This window comes from Chrysemys picta, chromosome 1 (assembly GCF_011386835.1).
Source record: "Chrysemys picta bellii isolate R12L10 chromosome 1, ASM1138683v2, whole genome shotgun sequence".
Taxonomy (NCBI): Eukaryota; Metazoa; Chordata; order Testudines; family Emydidae; genus Chrysemys; species Chrysemys picta.
This window is the reverse complement of record NC_088791.1, coordinates 42,209,763-42,235,030: the sequence shown is the minus strand read 5'-3', so window position 1 is coordinate 42,235,030 and position 25,268 is coordinate 42,209,763. Positions and strand designations below refer to the sequence as shown.

The 25,268-nt window shown below is 39.0% G+C and overlaps 1 protein-coding gene across 20 annotated transcripts in view; it reads right to left on the bottom strand.

Annotated features, from left to right (window-relative positions):
* POT1 (protection of telomeres 1) overlaps window positions 1-25,268 on the bottom strand; it is a 157,812-nt gene that overhangs the window by 51,004 nt on the left and 81,540 nt on the right. For 10 of the 20 annotated variants that reach the window (XR_010590009.1, XM_065555557.1, XM_005286125.4 and 7 more), the window contains 3 exons: window positions 17,638-17,768; window positions 8,734-9,024; window positions 4,185-4,340 (listed from right to left, as the gene is read on the bottom strand). Coding sequence is in view for 18 of the 20 variants with exons in the window: in XM_065555557.1 (XP_065411629.1) it covers window positions 4,185-4,340; window positions 8,734-9,024; window positions 17,638-17,768 (578 nt within the window). In the remaining 2 variants the exon portion in view is untranslated. Of the gene's footprint in view, window positions 1-4,184; window positions 4,341-8,733; window positions 9,025-14,728; window positions 14,813-17,637; window positions 17,769-25,268 lie in introns of all 20 variants that reach the window. The other 10 variants (XR_010590007.1, XM_042844109.2, XM_065555534.1 and 7 more) reach the window with 2 other exon arrangements.

Sequence of the window (25,268 nt, the reverse complement as noted above, 5' to 3'; positions counted from 1 at the left end):
ATGAGTCTATTCTATATGACAAATAAGCAAAATTGAGTGCACACAAACATTAAACTTCAAAGACTTGTAAAATTTCAGCTTGCAGCAGCTGGAATCCACATTTTTACTGTAATCGCACCTAAATTAAAAACCACCTATTATAGCAAAAATTAAAGTCTGTAAATGAATACAAAGAAGGCTCAATGCCTACAATTCTGATTTAGCCTGTAGTTAAGAAAATATGTTATAAAAATTCTAGTGAATTCCAGCCATAGATGAATACTTACTTGACTATTCATACTGTGCCATCAATATTTTGGGCAGGCACAGCTCCCTGAACTTTGCAGGTTCACAATCTTGGGATAATTTTCCAATACTCTTTCTGTCCTCCTAGTTTCAAATACAAATTTGTGCAAAATGCAGTCACTTCTTCATCTACAACACACACAAAATGTGCCCCTTCCTTTCTCTATCTCCATAGCCAAAAGTCTTGCTCAGGCAAGAGATAACAAGGATGTGCATAATGCAGTTTCCTCTTCTCAGATCTCCTTCCTTTTTTCCCATCTTTCCCCTCACCAATCCTTCTAATAAGATGCAGTACATTCTACCTCTGCTGCTATGTGTTCTCATTTTCTACTGCACTTCCCATTAGTGCATTTTGCTTTATCAACTTTTTCCACCTCACCAAACACTTTTTCTTCATCACCATCAACATCAATTTCACCTCTAAACATCCCCCATTCCCACACTGACACTACACTTGAACAGTCTCCATTCTCCCAGGGTCCAAACCATCTAGAAATTCAGTTATTTTGGCTAGTCTTCTATTACCAACCAGAGAGAAAGGATTGCCCAGTGGTTAGGCTGGTATTTAGGAGACCAGGGTTCAATTCCCTGCTCCACCACAGATTTCCTGTGTGACCACAAGCAAGTCACCTAGTCTCTGTGTCTCAGTTCCTCGTCTGTAAAATGGGGACAAAAGCACTTTCACACCTGACGATAAATACATTTAAAGATTGGGAGTTGTTCAGATACTATGGTATCATGGGCCATATAAGTACCTAAGATAGATCTAGTTTTGCCCACAATAGAAATTTCAAAGATATATACTCATAAAATTGCAACAAACATACACAGAACAATCTGGACCTACAAGATATGTACCAAACCTAATCATGTAAAACACATTCTTGTTACATATGTGTGACCCCGTGGGCCTGGGGCAGCCCTCACTGGAAATGCTAACATCAGGGCAGGCTGCAAAAGGGAGAGCAGATACTCCCAATACTGGTGGGTAACACTGAAGTTAAGCTCCCCAATAAGTCACAAACTGCTTCAGATCCCCAAAACTGGTTATCAAGAAGCAAAAAAAAAGAAATCACACAGCACCCTTGATTGCATTCCAGTTCTCTGGCTCCCAATCAGCACCTAGGTCCAGTTCAGTGACATGTTATTTAAAAAACTCTGCTCACATATACAAAATGTTCTTCTGACCCCAAAGGGTCAGCCATATCACCATGTCAGTATAGGTTTGGATCTTATACAGAATACCACCCTGCCAGCCAATCCCTTAGTGTTTAAAACTAAAGGTTTATTATAAAGAAAAAAGGAAGAACAAGAGAAGAGATTTTAAATGGTAAAACAATCACATACATACAAAGATTTCGAAGTCCATATATCAGGTTTCTACGGTAGCAGTATTGGTGAGTTTGCTGGCTTGAAAGTCCCTCTAGATTAGAACACATCCACAGCTTGGATGGGTCATTCAGCCCTTTGTTCAGAGCTTTGTTTGCAGAAAGGTTATTCCAGAGGTAAGAAGCAGGAATGAAGACAAAATGGAGAAGATGCAGCTGCGTTTTACAGTCTTTTGCCATGCAGCTTGTGCTACCTTTGTCTCAAAACACAAGCTGCCCAGCACATAGCCTGGAAACCTTAGAGTTCTGTCCATAAGCATGCCCCTGCATGCCTTGCTGAGTTATAAGGCCTTGCGTTCTCTGAATGGGTCAATTGTATAGTTGATGGTCCTTAATGGGCCATCAAGCAGGCTAGGCAGTGCTGATGCCAAACTGTCTGGGGGTGTCACCCAGAAGTATAGCACAAGTTTTGAAATACAGACATACATACATATCTATAACCCATAATACAAAGGTGATACAAACATATAAACAAGATTATCGTCCTTGGTAAATTATAACATTTTTGCAGATACCTTACATGGCCTATCTGGCATAACTCATTACAATTTTACAATATTGGTATTCATAATGTCCTAAAGTGTCCCCCAAATTCCATACAGTGTCACAATATGTTCCTCCTCATCTCCTTTATCTGTACTTCTACTGCAAGGTTCTTGGGGCAGGAACCTTGGCTTGCATGGGATTAGCAAAACCCTTTTATTGTTACTCTGTATTAGGTTCAAAATATCATCTTATGGCTCTTGCATGCAGGCCAAACAGGGCAGCAAAGCACAGATATCACATATCAGTATCACAGATACTAGGAACATAAACATCACTTGCTGGTCAGCATAGACAAGAACAAGTCATGGTCAGCACTGTGTAAACTAAACTAAGTCCAGCAGCATTTAACCACAGCTAGTTCACACCACACTGACTAATGAGTGATGGTTAGCACTGTAACATCCCAATAATGTGAGGGGGTGAAATTATATGGCCCTGGTTATGCTACTGGGTGAATTGTATAGCTTGTATTACGCAGGAGGTCATCTTAGATTATCATAATGATTCCTTCTGGCCTAAAAATCTATGAACACAATACACTTTCCAAGTAAAGACACAGCTGTATGAGATCCAAGAAAGAAGCAGGAAAAGATAAATGGGAGGAAAAGTAGAGACAGCTCATGAAACCACCCCATGTATTATGTTCTTACATTAAAACCTGGATTCGGGAGGGGAAACTTCTATTACAAACATTACTGGCTGAGAAGGATTGGGGGGTGGTGCTACAAACGCCCAAGACTTCACAGTAAAAGAAAACTGATCATCTTTAGAATAGAAAGTGTAGACTTTCCCTCCTAATTCTCAGACAGTACTGTTCAACACTGCTTTTGTAGTGACTCTTTTAGCAAGAGATAAATCTATATTTGGGAAAAAAATCTAAGATTAATAAAAATAATTGTGTGACTAAATATAGTTAACAATTCTTACATAAACAAGAGCCATCTTGTCATCTGCAAATTACTCATGAACATGTCTGTCTTTATTAATATATCAGTATGGTAAATTGATTTTAAGTCTACCCATAACGCTGGATTAATATTTGCCACATAAAAATATATCTTTACACTCCCCCCCACTCTCCAATCACTTATAAAATTGATCAGAAAAACAAGGATATCTTAAATAGCGTAACCACAGCAGTCATGCTGTAAAATGAAAGCTACATTTTCTGCTAATCAGAAGCAAGATGGCACTGTTGCTAAAGATCAAACATTTAATTATGTTGTTCTTTTCCCTATGTAGGTATAATCAACATTACTGACCCACTAAAACAAGATATGTTTTACAGAATGCAGCAGAGTTCACAGCAGGGGTCGGCAACGTTCAGCACGCGGCTCGCCAGGGTAAGCACCCTGGCGGGCCGGGCCAGTTTTATTTACCTGCTGACACGGCAGGTTCGGCCGATCGCGGCCCCCACTGGCCGCGGTTCGCCGTCCCGGGCCAATGGGGGGCGGCTAGAAGTGGCACGGGCGAGTGATGTGCTGGCCGTGGCTTCTCGCCGCCCCCATTGGGTGACCTGGCGAGCTGCGTGCCGAACGTTGACGACCCCTGGTTCACAGAATATACAATACCCTTTTATAGGCTGTAGAATTATCATTTAATTGGGCTACAAATGTAACCCCATTTTACATCAGTTCCAATAAATAATTTTCAACTATAGAATACATTTTCCATAATGCATTATATTCACATGGCAATGCATGACATTTCAATGTCTGGAAAGAGCTGTTTAATTGGAAGGATAATTTTTCATTGTGATTTTAAGGTAATGAGGCTGTTTCACACCTGCTGAAGGTGATCTGCACTAAAATAGTATGTATGGGAAAGATTGTAAAGGATTAAAGGCACATTGGAAACTAAGTCATCATTTGTAGAAGTGAATAGCTAGCTTTCATTAAGTGAATCCAAAACAAAACAAAAAAACCCCAATAAAATTAAAGTTAAAAATACTGAGTTCTCTGTTACCTTCAGTGATTTTGCCAGTTTCACATGGTTATCGTAAACTAGAATGTCTACAATCAGATTTCTCAGCTGATGGATGAGAACTTTATCTCCTTCAAGGTCACTTTCTTCCACAAGAACCTTCCAAGATGGGTGGGGACATTTTGTACCATCCCATACCTGCCGCGAAAAGAAATTATTTCATCAATCCCTTTTAATACTTTTAATGTGCAAAATAAAAGATTTTAAAAGTTGATTACTTTAGATTAAATTGTTACAAACATATGTAACTACTTACCTTCACATGATTAAATATTTTGAGTCAAAATAGTTACTAAGGTTCCAGTCCTTTCCTCCTTAACTAAGAAAAACTCTCACTTGATTCAGCAGGAATTTTTCAAGTTTAAGTAGTGTGGATCATGGCCCCTGTATATGTTTTTTTTATGCTACACATTCGCTAATTTGGTATTCACTATTTTTTTTTCCCTCTCTAAACTTTGTCACTCTTTATGATGAACAAGCCCAGTCCCTCAAAAGGTAAATCTAACATCTTAGCCTGAACACCTTAAGAAAAGCCAAAGATTTAAAAACCAAGTAGTAGTGGGGGAGAGTGATAGGAAGTGCCACAAATCTGGCTGTGGTAAGTGACACAAAGACTGTTTGAGGGAATGTCTAGAGAGAATTTGGCCCTCTTGTTAACATGGATTGATTCTCTAGGATGCTTATCAGGTAGTTGGATTGGGAGAAGGAAAAAACTTCTCTCAGGTATAAAAATTGTACCTGGACCTACGAACCAAGCCCTGGACATTTTTTGGTGGATTATCTCATGGTGCTCAGTTGGAGGAGATGGACTCAGTGGTGTTTAGCTGGCCTTTCAAAGATTCCTCTCTGTCAATAGACCTTTTTGCTGCTGTGGAAGGCAGGCCAAAGGAGGAAAAGCCAGTACATGCTAGGAACTCTCTAAAAAGAGTTGTTTTCTCCCAGGGCTGAAGTATCTGGTATGGTGTTTCATTATGGACATTTTATTGTCATTTAATATATACCATTCAAATCTGGAATTTTTTATGTGGCTCCACATGGGGATAATTGGCAACAGAGCAAACAACGAGTTTAGGGCTTCGTAACAACAGAGACCTAAATTAAACACTAAACTATTAGCAGTTACTAGCTTCTTAAAACTACAGTTTAATCTATACCCTATGAAATAAAGTGGCAACGTTATTATCAAAGTAGACAATAATAATTGTAATCAAATAATGGTTCAGAAAGCTGCTGTTTACAGTGTAGGAAAGAAACTAAGGGTAGATAGGGCCATAACAATTAAATGTTGGATATACAAGGAGACATGCTCACAACCCCAATGGACACTGTTTTCTAGACAGTTCTCAATACATGGTGCCAAAGCATGTTTTCCCAAGAGTTAGGATCTGCAGAGGCAATTTGCAAAAGAAAGAAAAGACTTTTCCCTTTTTGTCTACTTCCTGTAGCTTAGACGGAAAGATATCTTCTGTTTGAAGGGCCCTCAAGAGAAGCATTTACAAGAAATACAAGTCATGTGCAAAAACGCTAGAGAAAACATACGTGCTCAACCTGACAAAGCAGACAAAAGGAGAAAGCCATCCACCCTGAAGACCCAGAGCAGGAAAAGGAACTTACTGCCATGAATCCTAAGAAGTTCTAACTTCCACCAAAAACTGCACCAGGGCATAATTGGAACCAATTTTGGATCCAACATCTTACCTGATTTGGAATATTGGTGCCTAAGTTATCTGAGCTATTAAAATGTTGCCAGTATTTTTGTACTTTAAAGAACCGGAATAAGGCACCAAGGATTTCCTTTACTGTTGGTCTCAGGAGTAGAGCTGATCAATTGACAGAAAAAGCAGCAGTATGTGTGGATTTTGAAAATTTCCCCCTCATTTTTCAACTGGCTGTATTTGGAACAGCTACATAGTCCAACACTCAAAAAAGGGAATTGATAAACTCTGATCTAAAGAGCTGTTTCCCCCCTGTCAGATCTAAGGACAACTATTTAATTTAATTTTTGATAAGTCCTTAGCTCAGAGGTGGGCAAACTACAGCCTGCAGTCCGGATCTGGCCCCTCAGGGCTTTGGATCCTGCCCGCGCGATTGCCACCCCCATGGTGCAGTGGGCCCCGCGCTGCTCACAGAAGCAGCCGGCCCCAGGTCACTGCAGCCCGTGGGAGAGAGGGGCAGAGGGCTGAGCATGCTTCCCTTGCCTGTGGGTACCTCCCCCGAAGCTCCCATTGGCCGCAGGAGCCGGCCCCGGCCCCGGCCCCAGTGCACACCGCTGCCACTCTGGAGCCGCTCCAGGTAAGCGGTGCCGGGTTGGAGCCCGCACCCCAAACCCCTCCTGTACCTTGCACCCCAACTCCCTGCCCTGAGCCCCCTGCCACACACTGCCTGCACCCCACAACCCTTCTGTCCTGAGCCCCCACCGCACCTTGCACCCCTCCCCCTGCCCTGAGCCCCCTGCCTGCATCCCAGCCCCCTGCAGCACCCCATGCCCCTCCTGCACCTCAACCCCCTGCCCTGAGCCCTCTGCTACACCTCACACCCCTCCTGCACCCCAACCCCCTGCCCTGAGCCCCCTCCTGCACTCTGAACCCTTCCTGCACCCCAGCCCCCTGCCCTGAGCCCCCTCGTACATCCCGCACTCCTCCTCTGCCCCAACCCCTTGTCCTGAGCCCCTTCCTGCACACCGCATTCTCTCCCACACCCCGCACTCCCTCCCACACCCCAACCCTCTGCCCCAGCCCTACATTCATGGCCCTGCATGCAATTTCCCCACCCAGAGGTGGCCCTCGGCCAAAAAGTTTGCCCACCCCTGCCTTAGGAGGAGTAACCTGAAGGACCTATGGATTCCTTTTAAGGACATCCCTTTTCATACCCATTAGCCACTAAGGCCTCTTCCAAGAAAGACCTTTAATCTGTGGTTCCTTTTCTACTTTCATAGATGTGAGTGAAGCTCAAGATTCCTTCTTAAGCAGTTGAAACACTGGGAATCAGTAGATGGAACCAATATTTTGCTAGAACAAGAAGCCACTGACTCTTTTTCTTTAAAGACCTGTCCATTTCTCCATCCCTGGTACTACAGGGACCAACTCCTGTTACACTATAAACCAAAAATTTGAACATTAGGCTATTTAAAAGGCTAAAAAGGCTATTTAGTAAGCTAACTAAATCAAACCTGTGCAGGAAATAGGAACTGGTTCCTTCACTGCTGATGGAATGACAGAAACTGAGGAACAGCCAGGGGTGAAGGCCTTTTATACTCATGGATACAAAATGTTGCAATAAGAAACAACCATGCACCCCTTAGTTGCTTTACAGCTTTGAATGGTTCACAAGTCAAGTCTTTATCTCCCCTTCTCCCAGTTGTTCTTTTGATTATATAAAACTGATACAAATGCAAGAGTCTATCAAACTTGAAATAAACAGAGAGCAATGAAAGATTAATAATTTAAGAAATTACTTGCCTGTGCCCTTACACAAGGATCTCTCAGCATGAATGTGTGCTCACTGAGGTAATGAACGATGAACATTTTACCTCCAGTTCATAAAGTGCTTAAATCATTTTATTAGTCCTTGTTTGACATCCATTTTACATGGGTTAGCTTGAATTAAAATGTTTGTAACAGCTGTAGGGCATGTTGCAGGATGTAGTTTAAATAACATTCTTCTGCAGGAGAACATCTATGCTGCTTTAATGAAGGAATAATGCACTATTTTCTGCCTATCTAAAAATACTAAAATATGGCTTCAGATAATTGTTTCTTGGTTTTACTGTACATAAAAGCAGAAATACTCAGATGGAAAACATCAGACTGTCTCTTATTTCTTATCACTAAACTCATGGAGGGGTTTCAGGATAAAATCAGTCCACTGTCGCTGTTGCTAATTCAGGAAAATTACTCAGATAGATCCCTTTTCACTTAGCTGATGTTAAGTATTAAGTCCCATAAAGTGCTTTCAAGCAATGTGACACACTGTATTTTGTTTCTTTACTCAAGCACTGATCCTGTAAAGAACTTACACATAACTAATAAAGGCTAACTCAAATACCTCAAAAAGATAGCATACTCCATCCATCCATATGCTACATAGTGCATTAAATTATATCCTGCATATGTTCTAATGAAACATAATACAGAGAAGTATACATAAAAGAAGCAACAATGTAAAAACTTAAAACAGACAATATCATTTTTTCAGCATTAAGAAATTCTGTAATTCCTAACTACAAATGCTTGTGAAATCATATTCTGAACACATACCTTGTCAAACCAATATTTGTGAATAATTCTAGAGCAATAGGTGAACTGAATGTCTTTAAAGACAAATGAAAGTATGAATTTGTATGAAAGTGAATTGGTTGAGGATCATATATTTACTAAAATAACCCTTAAATGTCAAAGGCTGCTATATAACATTATTTAAATATAAGATAAAGTGAGTTCATGAAAATCCTGAAACATAAAGCCTTGAAATAAGAATCTAATAGTCAATCTGTAACAACTATTTAAATTATTTAAATTGTTTAAAAATCCACCTTGAGAAGAAAGGAAGATCCATCCACTTCTGCTTTCCCTACAAGTTGACAAGTAAGGTCAAAAAACAGCATTGGCTGGACATCAGACAATTTTGCTGTTGGCCCACAGACTGAAAGATTACTAGCTGCCCACGTACGTAGTTCTTCTATTGTTTTCTGTTCTTCTTCTGTGAAAGAGTACGATTTACTAGAGGTTCGAGGCACTATCGGTGCTCCTACGGTTCCATCAAATGTCAAGGATGCAAAGCCAATACCAGTAATCCCCTGCATCTGTTTATTATATTCCCTGATCTACAACACAAAAACAGGAAGAAAAAAATATTGACCACAGAGCATAAAATGTATAAAAATGCTGTAAAATGATCAGTACACGGTTCTTAGTGCCTTGTTTTCAGGGCATTTAAATACTCTAGCAATTTAGAAAATAGCACAAACCCAAAAGGATATGTACTATAAAATTGTTCTAAACAGCAGGAGATTTAATCAAGAATTTGCCAAAATTTCCAGAGCATAATTTGTAACACAAGTAAACAAATAAATAAACTTTTGAATTCGTAAGCAAAGCCCTAAAGAGGGCTTGATATCAGGAAGTCCTTTAATCCTTGCTACTTTGGCATAAATGCCTTAAGGATCATTTCTAGGACAAAATCCAACCTTACATACACTTATATATTCTCTAGACCTGGCAGATAAGTAAGCAACATCTCAGGAGGTAGTTTTTCCTAAAGATAATGTTGTAAATTTTAATCTGTTGACCTTTAGCTAAAATCAACCAAAAAAAAAAAAATATAGAAGAACAAAAGATATAAATCTGGAATGTATACATTTTTCATAATTCTTTTGAAGTGAATCAACTCTGTCTCCTAATTTTTTTTGCATTGAAGTAAGCTTCTATTATAAATAGCATGAACCCATGATGAATGAATAGCCTTTAGCTCTGCTGCAGATATTGGCAATATATTCTATACTTGCACAAAACTATGCAGCACTGAGGGAAAAAGAAAGCCTTCTTTCTTCAGTTTTATTCATTTATCTATGATCAAAAAGATTTCAGCTATATCATCAAATATTTTATGTGGCATTTCAAATGAGTCTCACTCACAGACGTTTTGCGTTTATTTCCCATTTATTTGTTCAATAATTTATCAAGTACCCATTGCCATAGTATCTCGGCAACGTATAGACTGAAAACTCACCACTAGACCTAAGAGAGAGAAGTTTATGAAGCTCAGCTTCTTATGTAAGTAAGACAGGAAACTATACTGGCTCATGTGGAATCCTTTGAGCTTTCATCTATCCCTTCAATTTAGACTATTTTCACCAACTATAGCCTTGATTTCATGCTCCTTTCTATGGGCTCTGTTTGTGTGTGCCATGCTCCTACGGTCTCTATGTGTAACCTTATGGGCTTATTATAGCCATCAGGAAGTTTAGACTTGAAATTAGATGAAGGTTTCTAACCATCAGAGGAGTGAAGTTCTGGATCAGCCTTCCAAGGGGAGCAGTGAGGGCAAAGTTCTCAAACCATGGTAAGCAATGATACACTATAAAAGAGCTATGTAATTAGCACTTAAACTAATTTTAAATTTAATTAAATGTAGATAAAGCTAACCTGTGAATTTAGTAAAAGATGACAACCTTTTCCTACAAGAAATGCTTTTTATTATTCCTGGAATCTTGGCTAGCGGCAAGAGAGACTCTCTCTGGTATAAATAATTATCACTATAGCAAAATGTCTAGTGGGGAAAAAAAATACAATGAAACAGATGATGTGGACCTTGCTTGCAATGAGTAAGCAACTACCTTCACTTACGGTTTAAGGGAGTTTCTGGACAAGTAATTTTAAACCTGAAGAACTGAATGTGAAATCCTAACCCCACTGAAGTCAAAAGCAAATTCCCACTGACTTCAATAGGACAGGATTTCACCTGGAATATATTTGCACAAGAGCTGCTAATCTCCGATGCTACATGAATAGACTTTAAAAAGCCAAATATATCTGGATTCAAAAAAACATTATCTACCTAGTTCAACAGAAGGGAAAGTGTGATCATAAATTGAATATTAGACTGGATAATAGCATCTGTGAGGTAATTTTCCATCAAAACTGATTTGTTAAATTATAAAGGCAAGAGCAATGTAAGAGACTATTACAAAACTACTGCTGTCATAGATCATCAAAATGCCTCACAAAGACAACATAAAGCTAATCTATAACTGCTACAGTAAGAAGAATCTAAACTAAATCTGAAAATTGATTTCCAGCTGGATTAGGAATTGAAGACAGCCTTTTCAAACCTGGATGTCACAAGTTCAAAGGCTTGATCATAATTTACATATTTCACAAAGAATGTCTGGTAATTTCAAGACAAAGGGTTTGTTTGTTTCTTAAATAGAACAATATTTCACTGTGGATAGAGTAGTCTCTGATAAATTCCTTCTTAAACTGAAACCAGGCAAAGAATATACTGCATGTTGCTTATAAGGTATTGGCAAAGCAGTAAAGTTATTATTATACGCAACTTAGTTAACTTTTACTATTCTAAATTTGCCAGGTGACTGAACCTTGACCAGCTCAATCAGATTCTCAGATTATTCCTGAGATAGAGGATTGATGCCTGTGACAGCTGCTTTTATGAAAACATTTTCCTTCCCAAAATGATGTCTTCTGGAACATTACCTTATATTTTGTAAATGTTTTGTCACATTCCTTTAAGTGTACTAATCCACAATGAGGCCATATAAGAAGGCAGGCAGTAATTGAAGAGAGAAGTAATGTATAATATTTCAGTAAATATGTTGTTTCCCCAACATTAATTACATCTTTGTGCATATATTTAAACAGAATACTAACAAAAATAAATTACTAAAAGCAGATGTAGAAACCCTCATTCTTAGGAATGATTTGAAGAGAATGTTCACCAGCTTCTAAAATAGGACACATTTAAAAAGACACAATTTGGACACTATGCTGTGCAAGCTTTTCCATGAAGTTCTGCCAATTCGCTTATTTATCAAGTAGCCAACACCAACTATTGTGCAGGAATTGCTGATCTGGGTGGATAGTTTCAAGCTTGTGATAGTGTGTATTTGTTTAAAAAGTGTACAAACACTAAATAGTATTTGCATCTAAGGCAAATGCATTACACCACTATGGCACTGAGCCTCCTTCATGGTTATGTGCTATAAATGTGGTGGCCTCAGTCCAGATCCTAGTGGACAGATGTCCACAGCAGGGCCAGCTTTAGGCACCAGCATCCCAAACATGTGCGTGGGGCGGCACTTTTCAAGGGGCGGCACTCCGGCCCCCCACCCTTTTTTTTTTTTTTTTGCTTCGGTGGCGGCACTCTGGCATATTTTTTTTTTTTTTTTTTGCTTGGGGTGGCAAAAAATCTGGAGCCAGCCCTGGTCCACACCAAACACACAAAAAGTCACAAACAGTGCCATCATGATTGTTGGCATCTTTATTGTCAGTCTCAGTAGAGGATCAAGGATGAAAAAAGCATTGACAGTAAACTACTCTTAACTTCTGAGATGGTCCCACCAAGTTAGGATAGGGTAACATGGAGAACTGTTGTACTGGATCAAACCTATGGTCTGTCTTGTCCAGTATTCTGTCTCAGAGAGTAGCCAGTTCTCCATAACCTTCAGAGGAAGGTTAAGGAAAGATGGAGTAGGTGGATCTGGGATAATCAGCCCCCTCCATGAAGGTCTCATGCTAATCCTAAATACACCTCTACCCCAATATAACACTGTCCTCGGGAGCCAAAAAATCTTACCGCGTTATAGGTGAAACTGCGTTATATCGAACTTGCTTTGCTCCGCCGCAGTCTCTCTCCCCCCAATTCCAAAAAGCCCAATGCTTTTTCCTTTGTTTTAAAATCAAGGATAAAAAAAAGTATTGTGGATGAACTATGCTTTAATTCATTTGCCTGTTTGAATGCTGTGGTGGTGAAGAACCACCTATCATTACGGTTATATAGCTACTTTCAATACAATTCAGATATTGCATGTAACCTTTCAAACAATATCACTAGCTGAAATAAAATACATTACTCTTCTATTAGGAAGTACTCCTGTTGACTCTTCAAATTTCTAAACATACTGCCATCTTTGCTTCAGATCTAAAGCTGAGATTAAGATCTTTTTCAGAAGAAAAATCTTTTTAACTTGTACTGGATTCTTAGCTTAAAATTTAGGTTGGAATTCAGGAGCAGGAGAAATACTGCAGATGTGAACAACAGATGGCAAAATGCTGTGTGTGTGTTTAAAAAGTGTCAACATTTTAAAATATTCTGGGATATCATATAGAAACAACTGAATTATTTTACAGATATTCCTTCAGAAGAAGTAATATTTAGTAAACCACACATATGCACATATTATTATAAGACTATCCATCAATTAAAAAAAATTGTAGTAAGTAAGAGCACAAGTTTCTGTGAAAGGTATCCTGCAATAGTGCAAAACTATAGCTTTTATAGACCTATCAAACTAATAGGGAATTGGACCAACAATCAAGTACAGATATTATCATAGTAATGACAAATGATGCTCCACTTGTTATGTAAGCAGCCCTGTTGAAGTCAAAGGAATTGCTTACATGACGAACATGAGAAGGATTGCACAAAATTCAGTGTATTGCAAGATGTCTATCACTTTTCCTGAAGACAGTGATGATTGATTATTAAAACGTAAACTTCAAAAAAAGGATGACTTTTTCCTTTTACATTTCATATCCTTTGTACTGAAATATAGCAACTCCTCACTTAACATTGTAGTTATGTTCCTGAAAAATGTGACTTTAAGTGACATGATGTTAAGCAAATCCAATTTCCCCATAAGAATTAATGTAAATAGGGGAGGTTCGGTTCCAGGGAATTTTTTTTTTTTTTTTGCCAGACAAAAGGCACTATATACATTTTAAACAAGCAATTTAATACAGGTATAAATTTTAAACAATTTTAAAGAAACAATTTAATACTACAATGATCATTGCTGAGTATGAAGCAATGGGAGGTGCCCCCTCCTTACCCCACACAGGCACATCCCACTGGCACTGCAGACAATGAGGCAGGCAAGGAGGCTGAAGGTGCCGTAGGCTAGGAGAAGCATGTTGCGCAGCAGCAGCTGCAGCTTCCTCTACTGTGTAAGTACCAGGGGTGGGGGGCTCAACCCTCAGCCCACCAACTCCACCCCTTCCCCCAAACCTCCACCCTTAACCCACTTCTTCTCCCCCTGACCTCTTCCCCCTTTACTGTGCATGCTGCATCCTTGCTCCTTCCCCCTCCCTCCTGCCCATGGCAATCAGCTGGTTTGCGGCGTTCGGGGTGGGGGAGGAGCGAGGACGCGGCACGCAGGCTCCCCCTCCCTCCTGAACGCCACAAACCAGCTGATTGCCAGGGGCAGGCGGCAGGTGAGGGATGGGGAGACTGCGCACCGAGTCCTCACTGCTCCCCCTCCCTCCTGAACACCGCAAACCAGCTGATTGCCACAGGCAGGAGGCAGGGGGAGCAGGGGGAAGGTGCTGATCTGCGGGGTCTGCTGGTGGGCGGGAGGCGCCTGGGGGTGTGTGTGTGTAGGGGAGCTGATAGCTGTGGACAAAGCAGGCAGCCAAACGATGTTATAGTGGAGCATTGCACAACTTTAAACAAGCATGTTCTGTAATGGAGCAGGGACGTAAGATCGAAATAACGTTAAGTGAGGATGTTAAGTGGGGAGTTACTGTATAATACACCAAGATTGTTCTGCTCTCTTTACAATGTATGTGTCAGTTTTCATCTATATTATATATATTACTTTCTCTATGTACCTAAATTAAATAAATATTTTTCAGCTCTTCAAAGCATAGCTTATTAGCCAACTAAGACATCTATTTGTTTAAAAAAATTAAAAAAAAATAAAAAACAACCTCTATACTAGATTACGGAATGCATTAGCCATTGCTGAGAAACCACAGTTTACTGATATTATTCCCATCTACTCTCCTAAATACCTTTTTTGCTTTGTTTCCCGTTGTTGTTATGTCTAATTGAAGCCCCAGTCCTGAAAGATGTTCTGTGTGGTTAGTTCTCTGTGCCTGCATGAAGCCCAATTGACTTGGATTAGGGAACAAACCTTAGTTTCAGCAAAACTAAGCAATGACATGTTAGTAGTTAATTAACACAATAAAAACTTATTCGGTCAAAAAGTGTGAATGGTAAATTATTTAGGTTTAAATACTTGAATGAAAGTTATGTACTGGTTAAAAACAATTTGCATTCAGATATAGTGCAAAATTGTCTTTTCATTACAGGACAAATGGCAAACAGATGCAGAACTATTTACTTTTCCTATTCCTTCATTCTAGGTACATTACAGGACAATTCCAGCTGACTGGAGGACAATAATTCTGATTTAGGGCAACTTGTGAGGTATCAAAATTTGTTTTTGCAAAAATGGATTTGTATCAAAATGTCTATTTTCAGATCAAACCCTGAGCTTTTTCATCCAGGAGAAGAGAAAGAAAGAGTCCATGTGAGAGAGTGTTTGTGCCTATCCTGGTGACTATGGGATGTGAGAGACCCAGGTTCAAGTCCCTGCTTTGTCTGATTCCAAGTGATCTTAGATGAAAAAACTCTGTTCTCAATCAGGCAGAAAAGGGACATGAACCTGGGTCTCCCACATCCCAGGCCAGTGCCATAATCACCAGGTTACAGGGAATCTCCCTCTCCACTAGGCAAAAATGTTGTAAGTTGATGCATCTCAGTGACGTTTCAGCTTTGATAAAGTTTCTTTTAGTTGAAAATATTCCAACCAGCTATAGTTCCAGTACTTATACAGTAGCAAAAAGAATAGCAAGACATTAGTAAGGCTGGCATGCATGGGATCAATATAAAATGAACTTCTATGAAGGTCTGAAAAATACACCTAAATATAACAAGTCTAGCTGTAGGTTCCCACTCCGTTATCCATGTATATCACTGCCCAGACAACATGATTAGCTTGGACTTCTTCAGTATCAGAATAAAAACTACAAAGATTCAATAAGAGAAATAAGCAAACTTCATTTAACAGTTCACATCAACACATTTAAATATTTTTGTGGGCCAATATAAGAGGGGCAATGGACCTAATATATCTGGACTGTCCAGGAGAGGGTTGAACAGTGCTAAACACACTATTGGGGGAAAATTCAGGACAGGGAGCGTGTTGGGGTCACCCTGCATGTGGTAACCCAGGCTGGTGGAAGTCAGAATGTGACTGGAACTTTGCTAACAGGCTGCAGCTATACACAATCACTCAGGGTATTATCTGTATGCTGTTTGGCTGTTTCTGAGCAGCCCCGGTGGGAGCTACAACAGCAAAGCATTGTTAGGCATCCTAGGTTGCAGGGCAGGGGTGACACAGCCTCTCACTTATCTGGATTGCATCCTGAAATATCACGTGATCGTGTAATTGAAGACTGTATCATAATACATACTCACAAGATGGCCAAATTAAGGTTACATGGGCAATCTCAATATTGGTATTTCCTAACTTTTTGAGTGATGGACTTTGTAACCTCAACATTATTTTAATATAGTTTAGTGTGTGTAACATACGGTCAAAAGGGGAGTACAATATGTAGGATGTTGATATAACACAACATTTTGAGACCGTGTGCTTCCACTGTTAGGGAGAAAGCTAAACTTCCTTCCCTCCACGGTGTTCCCCCCACGTAGTAAAAGGCACAGGTATATCGGTAGTAACTGGTGCAGTAGAAGGCACAGGTATATCTGTAGTAATTCATTAAGTATTAGCTTAAATCACAAAATTACAAGACGTATTAACAGGATACGTTATTATGTGAAACATAATCTTTCAATCCTGTTATCAAGATGCTTGCAATTTTCATTTCCTGAAACATTGAGCAAATCAAGTGATTCTGTATCTAGACTAATCCCAATTGAACTCTTTTTTTCCCCATTACATTATTAGCTGTGACTCACAGGACCTTGTCAACACCTGTTTTAATTATTATAGTGGTGCAGTAGCACCACTATAATTAAGGTTATGTCATGACTTTGGTCTAAAGAGCGACCTTCTAAGGCCTCTTAAATTGGCATGCTTACTCAGATTCCTTTGAAATGTGGTGTGCTTTAGAAGGGTGAAGAATTGGCTTAGTGACTCAATTTGGGGTCATTTAAGTCAGAGATTGTGGAGATGTAAATGCCCCAAAACAGCCATTTTTCAAAAAGTTTCTACATTTTGTGTCTTTATTTATTTTTAGCTCAGAGCTACAGATAAAACTATTGATGTAATGTAGGTCTCAGTCTGTTGAATTTTACCCAAGGTGGTGCATGATACTCACTAAATCTTTGGGAGACCCAAACTGAGAACAGTATTTAAGAATATGTACATTTTTACAGTGCACATGTGCCAGTAAATAAAAACAGCTAGCGGCTTTCCATTGCTGCCATTTTATAGAGGACCATGGCTAGCTAGTTAACTTTAGAGCAGCCTCCAGATTGATCTAACATGCCCCAGAGTTGGGGTGATGTTCAAGGTAACTAGGTCAAATAATTCTAATAGTTTGAAGAGGCATGATTTTCATTTACACAATCCATGGTGGCTTATTCCTAACATATTCTGTTCACATATGAATTCTATAGCTATCTTTAATGATTTTAGTTTACCTAGTGCTCAAATAAGATTCGCTGTTCTGGAATTCCCAGGATTACTTCTAACTTTCTTAAGATAGGCACCCTATTGGTAGTTTTTATTAATTATTTATTATTATAGTTTTTGAAATCAATTTAGACTTGGTTCATAAACTAGTGAACTTCTTTGTCCCGCATCGGGCTTTCACAATATGAATCAAGTTATCCCCACATTGCCGATGCTTCTCCCCTCAAAAAAACAAAAGCATTAAAAACAACGTACCTTTATTCTATGAAATCGAACAATATCTCCAATTTTGTAGATTTTTGGAAGGGCATCTAGATTTCCATTAAAAAGTGTGCATGTTAATTTCACATTTGATTGGTCCACAATTGTTACAACTGAACAGTAATCTGTAAAATATAAAAAATAATGTATAATAGGACTTAACATTTTGTATCCATATATTCATATATGGATTAACACATAAATCAAGGGAGTAATGCTAACATAAATAAGAAAATCCGTCCCATCATATGCTACGTAAACTGTCAGAATAGCTGAAAACCAGTATGGTAGCTTGCGCAAAGAGCTCTGAGTCAGAAACTCCCACGTTCTATTCTTTGTTCTGCCATGGGCCCACTATAGGGTTTGGGGAATGTTACATCTTCACAAGTCTTGGTTTCCTCATCTGTAAAATGGGGAAAATAGCTATTAATCTCACAGAGCTGTGAGAATGATAGTGTTTCCACTGTACTTTAAGAGATAAAGAGCTGTGGAAGTTTTAAGGGTAAATTAAAACATTAATTATCACCCCACATGCAGACATAAGAAAAAAGGTTGCAGGCACATATCCGTAGTTTGAAAGCTTATTGCATTTCAAGTTGTTGTTTTATATAGTTTTGGGAGGCAGGCGTTAGAGACCCAGGAAATGGCATTGCAATTCCACAACAAGGTCAAACTCCAAAGACGATATGGCCTTTATTCTGCCTCACTAGAACTGTAACAGTGTATTATGTATGTTATAGACTTCCCTAAACAGAAATGTAAAAGTATGTGCTCAGTTGAACATCTTTAAGTGAAAAATCTGTAAGGAAGTAATGATGAAATTGTTGTCTTGATTTAAGGCGTTAGATGCCTAACTTGCTTGGTTGCTTTTGAAAATACCACTAGGATATCAGTAATTTTTAAATAGGTAATAAAGCAGAGAAATTGCCTCATAGTCTATTTCTATGTTGATATATGACTTAGCCAGGCATTTATGTATGCAAAACTTGGTTTTGAAAATGGCTTTAATAATGTAAAGCAAGACCCTTAAGAAAAGCATATAATTATATGCAATGCATGAACTAAAAATACATAATGCTTTCATTTTTGAAGTACTGACTCCTGAAAAGGGGGAAGTGAACATTGGCTTTGAATGTGAAGGTTGCTGTCCCTAAGTGCACAGGACCAGAATGTACAAAACTAGCATTCTTAGGAGTGAAGAAATTGAATTCTTACATTTTAAAATTGTATTTCTACACACCAGTACATAAAAGTGGGCCTACTTGCCCATTAGTCATTTTTCCCCCCAGCCCTCCTTTCATTAGTTACTTTGAAAACTTTAGTTGCCATTTATACTGAGTGTGCCATTTACAGTGGGGCTGAAAATGTTTGCTGGAGAAGTGCACTGAAACATTTTATGCTTTCAGACTTGAAGGCACCAAGAGTTTTTGGGTTAATTCGTGCTGCTAAGTATTGTGCAAAGTAAGGCCATGTCTACGCTTGGAGTGCTTTACTGGTATAAATGTAACGGTATACCGTACCGGCAAAGCAGTCTTCGCTGGATACAGCTTATGCCTGTAAAACTATGCTTTTACTGGTGTAACTTATTACACACCCCTTTCCCTGCAATAGCGTGAGACAAGCTATGGTGGTAAAAGCACAGTTTTGCTGATATAACTGTGTCTACACTAGGGGCTTTTGGGAGCACAGCTATGTTGGTCACAAATTACACCTCATCACATCCCTGACTGACATAGCTACGCCTGCAGAGTCTGTAGTATAGTCATGACCAAAGCAAAAGGTAAAAATCAGCAGTGCTGAATTGCCTGAGATGCAGAAATCCAATCTAATTTTTACTCAAGTTTTTCCTTTTGCAAAATCTCACTTTCAAATACAATGTAAATGTTATTATATTGGTAAAGTGCTAACTTGAGGAGTAAAAAGTTCAGATTTACAGGCTGGAAACAAATCTTTCCCCTTTTGCCTACATCTCAGTACCTTTGGTATGGTCTCCTCTCAGAAACCACACTAAAGGGGAAGGGTTAACTCCGCCCACTCAGTTTTATTTTGTGTACTGGCAGTAACCATATCTAGACTCCTGAGCTCAATCAGAAATGGTTGTAGTACTTAAGATGTCAAGATTTATATAATCCCCTTGGAGCCCCTACTCAGAAGTTAAGAAACACTGCTTAAGCCATCAGAAAGTTGTCTAGGTTATTTAATTGCGATTAATCACGCTGTTGAACAAAAACAGAATATCATTTATTTAAATATTTTTGGATGTTTTCTACATTTTCAAATATATTGATTTCAATTACAACACAATACAAAGTGTACAATGCTCACTTTATATTTATTTTTGCTTACAAATATGTGCCCTGTAAAAACCAAAAGAAATAGTATTTTTCAATTCACCTAATCTCTTTATCATGAAAGTTGAACTTACAAATGTAGAATTATGTACAAAAAAACCTGCATTCAAAAATAAAACAATGTAAAACTTTAGAGCCTAGAAGTCCAATCAGTCCTACTTCTTGTTCAGCCAGTCGCTCAGACAAACAAGTTTCTTTACATTTGCAGGAGATAATACTGCCCGCTTCTTATTTACAGTGTCACCTGAAAGTGAGAACAGGCATTTCTGTTGACACTGTTGTAGCCAGCATCGCAAGAGGTTTATGTGCCACATGTGCTAAAGATTCATATGTCCCTTGATGCTTCAACCACCATTCCAGAGGATATGCGTCCATGCTGTGACGGGTTCTGCTCGATAACAATCCAAAACAGTGCAGACCAACATGTTCATTTTCATCTTCTGAGTCAGATGCCACCAGCAGAAAGTTGATTTTCTTTTTTGGTGGTTCGGGTTCTGTAGTTTCCGCATCGGAGTGTTGCTCTTTTAGGACTTCTGAAAGCATGCTCCACACCTCATCCCTCTCAGATTTTGGAAGGCACTTCAGATTCTTAAATCTTGGTCGAGTGCTGTAGCTAGCTTTAGAAAATTCACATTGGTATCTTCTTTGCATTTTGTCAAATTTGCATTGAAAGAGTTCTTAAAATGAACAATATGTGCTGGGTCATCCTCCAAGACTGCTATAACATGAAATATATGTCAGAATGCGGGTAAAACAGAGCAGGAGACATACAATTCTCCCCCAAGGAGTTTAGTCACAAATTTAATTAATGCATTATTTTTTTAACAAGCGTCATCAGCATGGAAGCATGTCCTCTGGAACAATGGCCAAAGCATGAAGAGACATATGAGCCTTTAGTGCATCTGGCACATAAATATATTGCGACGCCTGCTACAATAGTGCTATGCGAATGCCTGTTCTCATTTTCAGGTGACATTGAAATTAAGAAGTGGGCAACACTATCTCCCATAAATGTAAACAAACTTGTTTCTCTTAGCGATTGGTTGAAGAAAAAGTAGGACTGAGTGGACTTATAGGCTCTAAAGATTTACATTGTTTTGTTGTTGAGTACAGTTATGTAAAAAACAACCTACATTTGTAAGTTGCACTTTCATGATAAAGAGATTGCACTACAGTACTTGTATGAAGTGAATTGAAAAATACTATTTCTTTTATCATTTTACAGTGCAAATATCTGTAATAAGAATATAAAGTGAGCACTGTACACTTTATATTCTGTGTTGTAATTGAAATTTCTTCATTTGAAAATGAAGAAAAGCATACAAAATATTTAATAAATTTAAATTGGTATTCTATTAACAGTGCAATTATTTTTTTAATCGCAATTAAATTTTGAGTTAATCGTGATTAATCGACAGCCCTAATACATACATACATACACACACACACTTTCTTTTCCAAATAAAACACATATACCAAAATACAAGCTTAATCATAATACATAAAGTAAGTAAAGAGGATTAGGATAAAGGGAAGTGAAATGACATATATATGTTCAGGGACTACATTAATCATCGACCTCTAAAAAAAATCAATCCAAATTGCTTTGAATTTTTCAGGTATTTCCTTTCTGCAGAATGCCAGTCATTTGTTAGTTGCCAGGTCAGCCATATCACTGAGCCAGGCATCAATGTTTGGTGGGGACTGGCTTTTCCATTTTTGGTTTAGCAACCAAACCATACACATTGGAACGGCTCCACCTTATTACCAGGAAACTTCCAGGTATCAGGAATATATCCAATCCAAGAACAAAACTTAAGGGGGAGGGCTCCAATTTAGCATCCAAAAAAAATCAAATTAGTCATTTGACCTATCTCAGACCAGAAATTCTTGATAGAGGGCACTCCCAAAAATATATGAGGTAATGCAGCACCGATGGAGTTTCACTTCCAACAGCGGTCAGCAGTTACGAGGCCCATTACAATTAAATTATGTGGGGAGCAGTATATTCAAAAAAGTGTCTTTTGGTGAATAAGCCATAGTCTCAAGTCTTCAGTTGCTTTTTTAACATTAGATACAATTGTATTACATTACAGAGATAGTTGTGTATCCAAGTCTCTATTCCAAGCAACTCTCAAATTATCTTTCTTTGGCAGAGCTTTTTGCACCAGAAAATCATTAAAGGCTGAGTAAATCCAGGAAGTGTCCTCCAAAATAATAAAATGTTATGGAGGTTCTGGAGCTTCCAATGCATCTGGTCTAATAATTTGCTCTGATATTATTGCCGCTTCAAAAGATTCTAAAGAACACTTCACTGTATTTTTTTTTTTAGATGCCGAAAAAGCCTTTGATCACATAGCATGGGACAATCTTTTTGAAGTATTAGCAAAATTTGGATTTGGTAGCCAATTTGTTGCTTAGATTAAGTTTAGATACTCTAATCTGACTTCCAGCGTAGTTACCAACAATATTATTTTTGCCTATTTGCATTACAGGGAGGAATAAGGCAGGCCTGCCCTTTTTCTCCTCTTCTCTTTGATTTAGCTTTAAAATCTTCATATATACTGGCACTAGAAAAGGTTCAGAGAAGGGCAACTAAAATGATTAGGGGTTTGGAGAGGGTCCCATGTGAGGAGAGATTAAAGAGGCTAGGACTTTTCAGCTTGGAAAAGAGGAAACTAAGTGGGGATATGATAGAGGTATATAAAATTATGAGTGATGTGGAGAAAGTAGATAAGGAAAAGTTATTTACTTATTCCCATAATACAAGAACTAGGGGTCACCAAATGAAATTAATAGGCAGCAGGTTTAAAACAAATAAAAGGAAGTTCTTCTTCACACAGTGCATAGTCAACTTGTGGAACTCCTTACCTGAGGAGGTTGTGAAGGGTAGGACTATAACAGCGTTTAAAAGAGAACTGGATAAATTCATAGAGGTTAAGTCCATTAATGGCTATTAGCCACGATGGGTAAGGAATGGTGTCCCTAGCCTCTGTTTGTCAGAGGGTGGAGATGGATGGCAGGAGAGAGATCACTCGATCATTCCCTGTTAGGTTCATTGGCCACTGTCAGTAGACAGGATACTGGGCTAGATGGACCTTTGGTCTGACCCAGTACGACTGTTCTTATGTTATGTTCAGACATTGATATCCAAGCAAATCAACATATTCATGGTATCAGGGGAGGCCAAATAGAGCACCAAATAATGCTCTCTGTGGATGATGCAGAGACAGTGCACTAAAAAGTTAACTTGGGCATCTTTACTGATTTCCTCTTCAGCTAAACATAGTATTAATAAACTGCTGAAATTGTTTATTAATATCTGTTGTGTCGTATATAATTTGTAGGTATTATAACAAATACACCTCTACCTCGATAGAACGCTGTCCTCAGGAGCCAAAAAATCTTACCAACTTATAGGTGAAACTGCGTTATATCGAACTTGCTTTGATCCACCAGAGTGCGCAGCCTCACCCCCCCCCGAGCACTGCTTTACCGCGTTATATCCGAATTCGTGTTATATTGGGTCGCGTTATATTGGGGTAGAGGTGTAGCAGCTATTTATTTCTATTAGCCTTTAACTTAAGTCTTGCCATCTCTCTCACCAAATTTTCAATAGTTTTGCTTGAAACAGAATAAAAGAAACTCAACCTTTTGGGAGAGATGTTTGTCTGATTTCATATCTTAGATTGACGAGGGTTCTTAGTTTCTTTGGGGAAGAGACAGAAACATAGTCTACACCCAAGGTCTTGATTTCCTTCATAAGGGCATCGATTCTATGTTCTCTCCATTTCTTTTTAAAGGTGACATATGAGATATGGCCTCTGATGAAGGCTTTAAAGGAATCCCAAAATATGGCAGTGATGAAGCAGAGAGGGGAATCGTTTAAAAATATAATAAAATAAAATAAGAAGAGTTAACAAATGATGTATCAAACAAACGAAAAGTATTTAATCTCCACATCTTAGATGGGGGTGCATACAATAGGGGCCTAAAAGGCTCACCTAGCATGGTACCAATGCCACAATCTGTGATAGAATTTATTTAGTCTTGTGACACTAAGAAATAGTCAAATCTTGAATATGTTGAAAGAGCTGCAGAAAGAAAACAAAAACTACAGTGTCTGACTTTAAGATTCCCCTTATCTCCACCCATCTTGTAAGCCTAAATAAGCCACGTATGTATGAAGTAGCTGATAAGTATTAGCGTTTCTATGCAGAGATGGAGATGATTTATCAAGGACTGGGTCTAGAGTTTTGTTAAAGTCTCCAGCTATCATCGTTGGCTATCCCTCGATACGAGGATGATGTCTGCCGGGAGAAAAGTCATTGATGAGACATAAGATGGCTGATGAGTCCAATCCGTGCTCTATAGGTTTTTCCACATGTGTGTCAGGTGTTGGCTTGGAGAGTGCAAAACTGCTGACTGGGAGACTGTACACTTTTCTTCCTCCTCTACCGTTTCTCAGCTCCTTGAGCAAGGTGATTCTCTTCAGAATGGGTTGAGGCTTGATGTATGATGCAATGCCATTGAAGTCTATTGCCAGCCAGCTCTTCCCAATTCATGGGGTCAATGCCAATTCTTAAGATATACTTCAGGGTGTCCTGGTAGCTTTTCCTCTGTCCCCCATGGGTCCTCTTACCATGACTAAATTGAGAAAAGAGGACTTGCTTCAGAAGATGAGCATCAGCCATCTGCACACATTGACAAGCCCAGTGAAGCTGATGTTTTATAATCTTCACCTCAACACTGGTGGTGTTAGCTGCAGTGAGAACACTGGCATTGGTGCAGTAATTTTACCATCTGATATGACAGCACTGTTGGTACCACTTCAGACACTTAAGATGGCTTTGGTATGTCACCCATGTCATGTCCTCATAAAAAATAATGGGATTGACTACTGCATTATAGACCAGGATCTTCGTTTCCATCCACAGATTTCTGTCACTAAAGACATGATGAAGCAACTTTCCAAAGGATGTGCTGGCACAACGGATCCTATATTTGATCTCCACATCAAGATTGGCTGTCTGGGACAGGTGGCCATTAAGGTAAGGGAAATGCTCAACATTTTCCAGGAGTTCACCACTGATGACAATTTATGAGAGAATGGGGGCAGCTTGTGCTGGGACAAGCTGGTGAAACACCTTAGTTTTCCCAATATCGAGGGAAAGTTCCAGGCTATGATAGGTGCCCAAGACAAGATCTAGAGTGGATTGCAAGATAGCCTCAGTGTGCGGAAGGATAGCACAGTCAGCATACTGACGGTAGGTA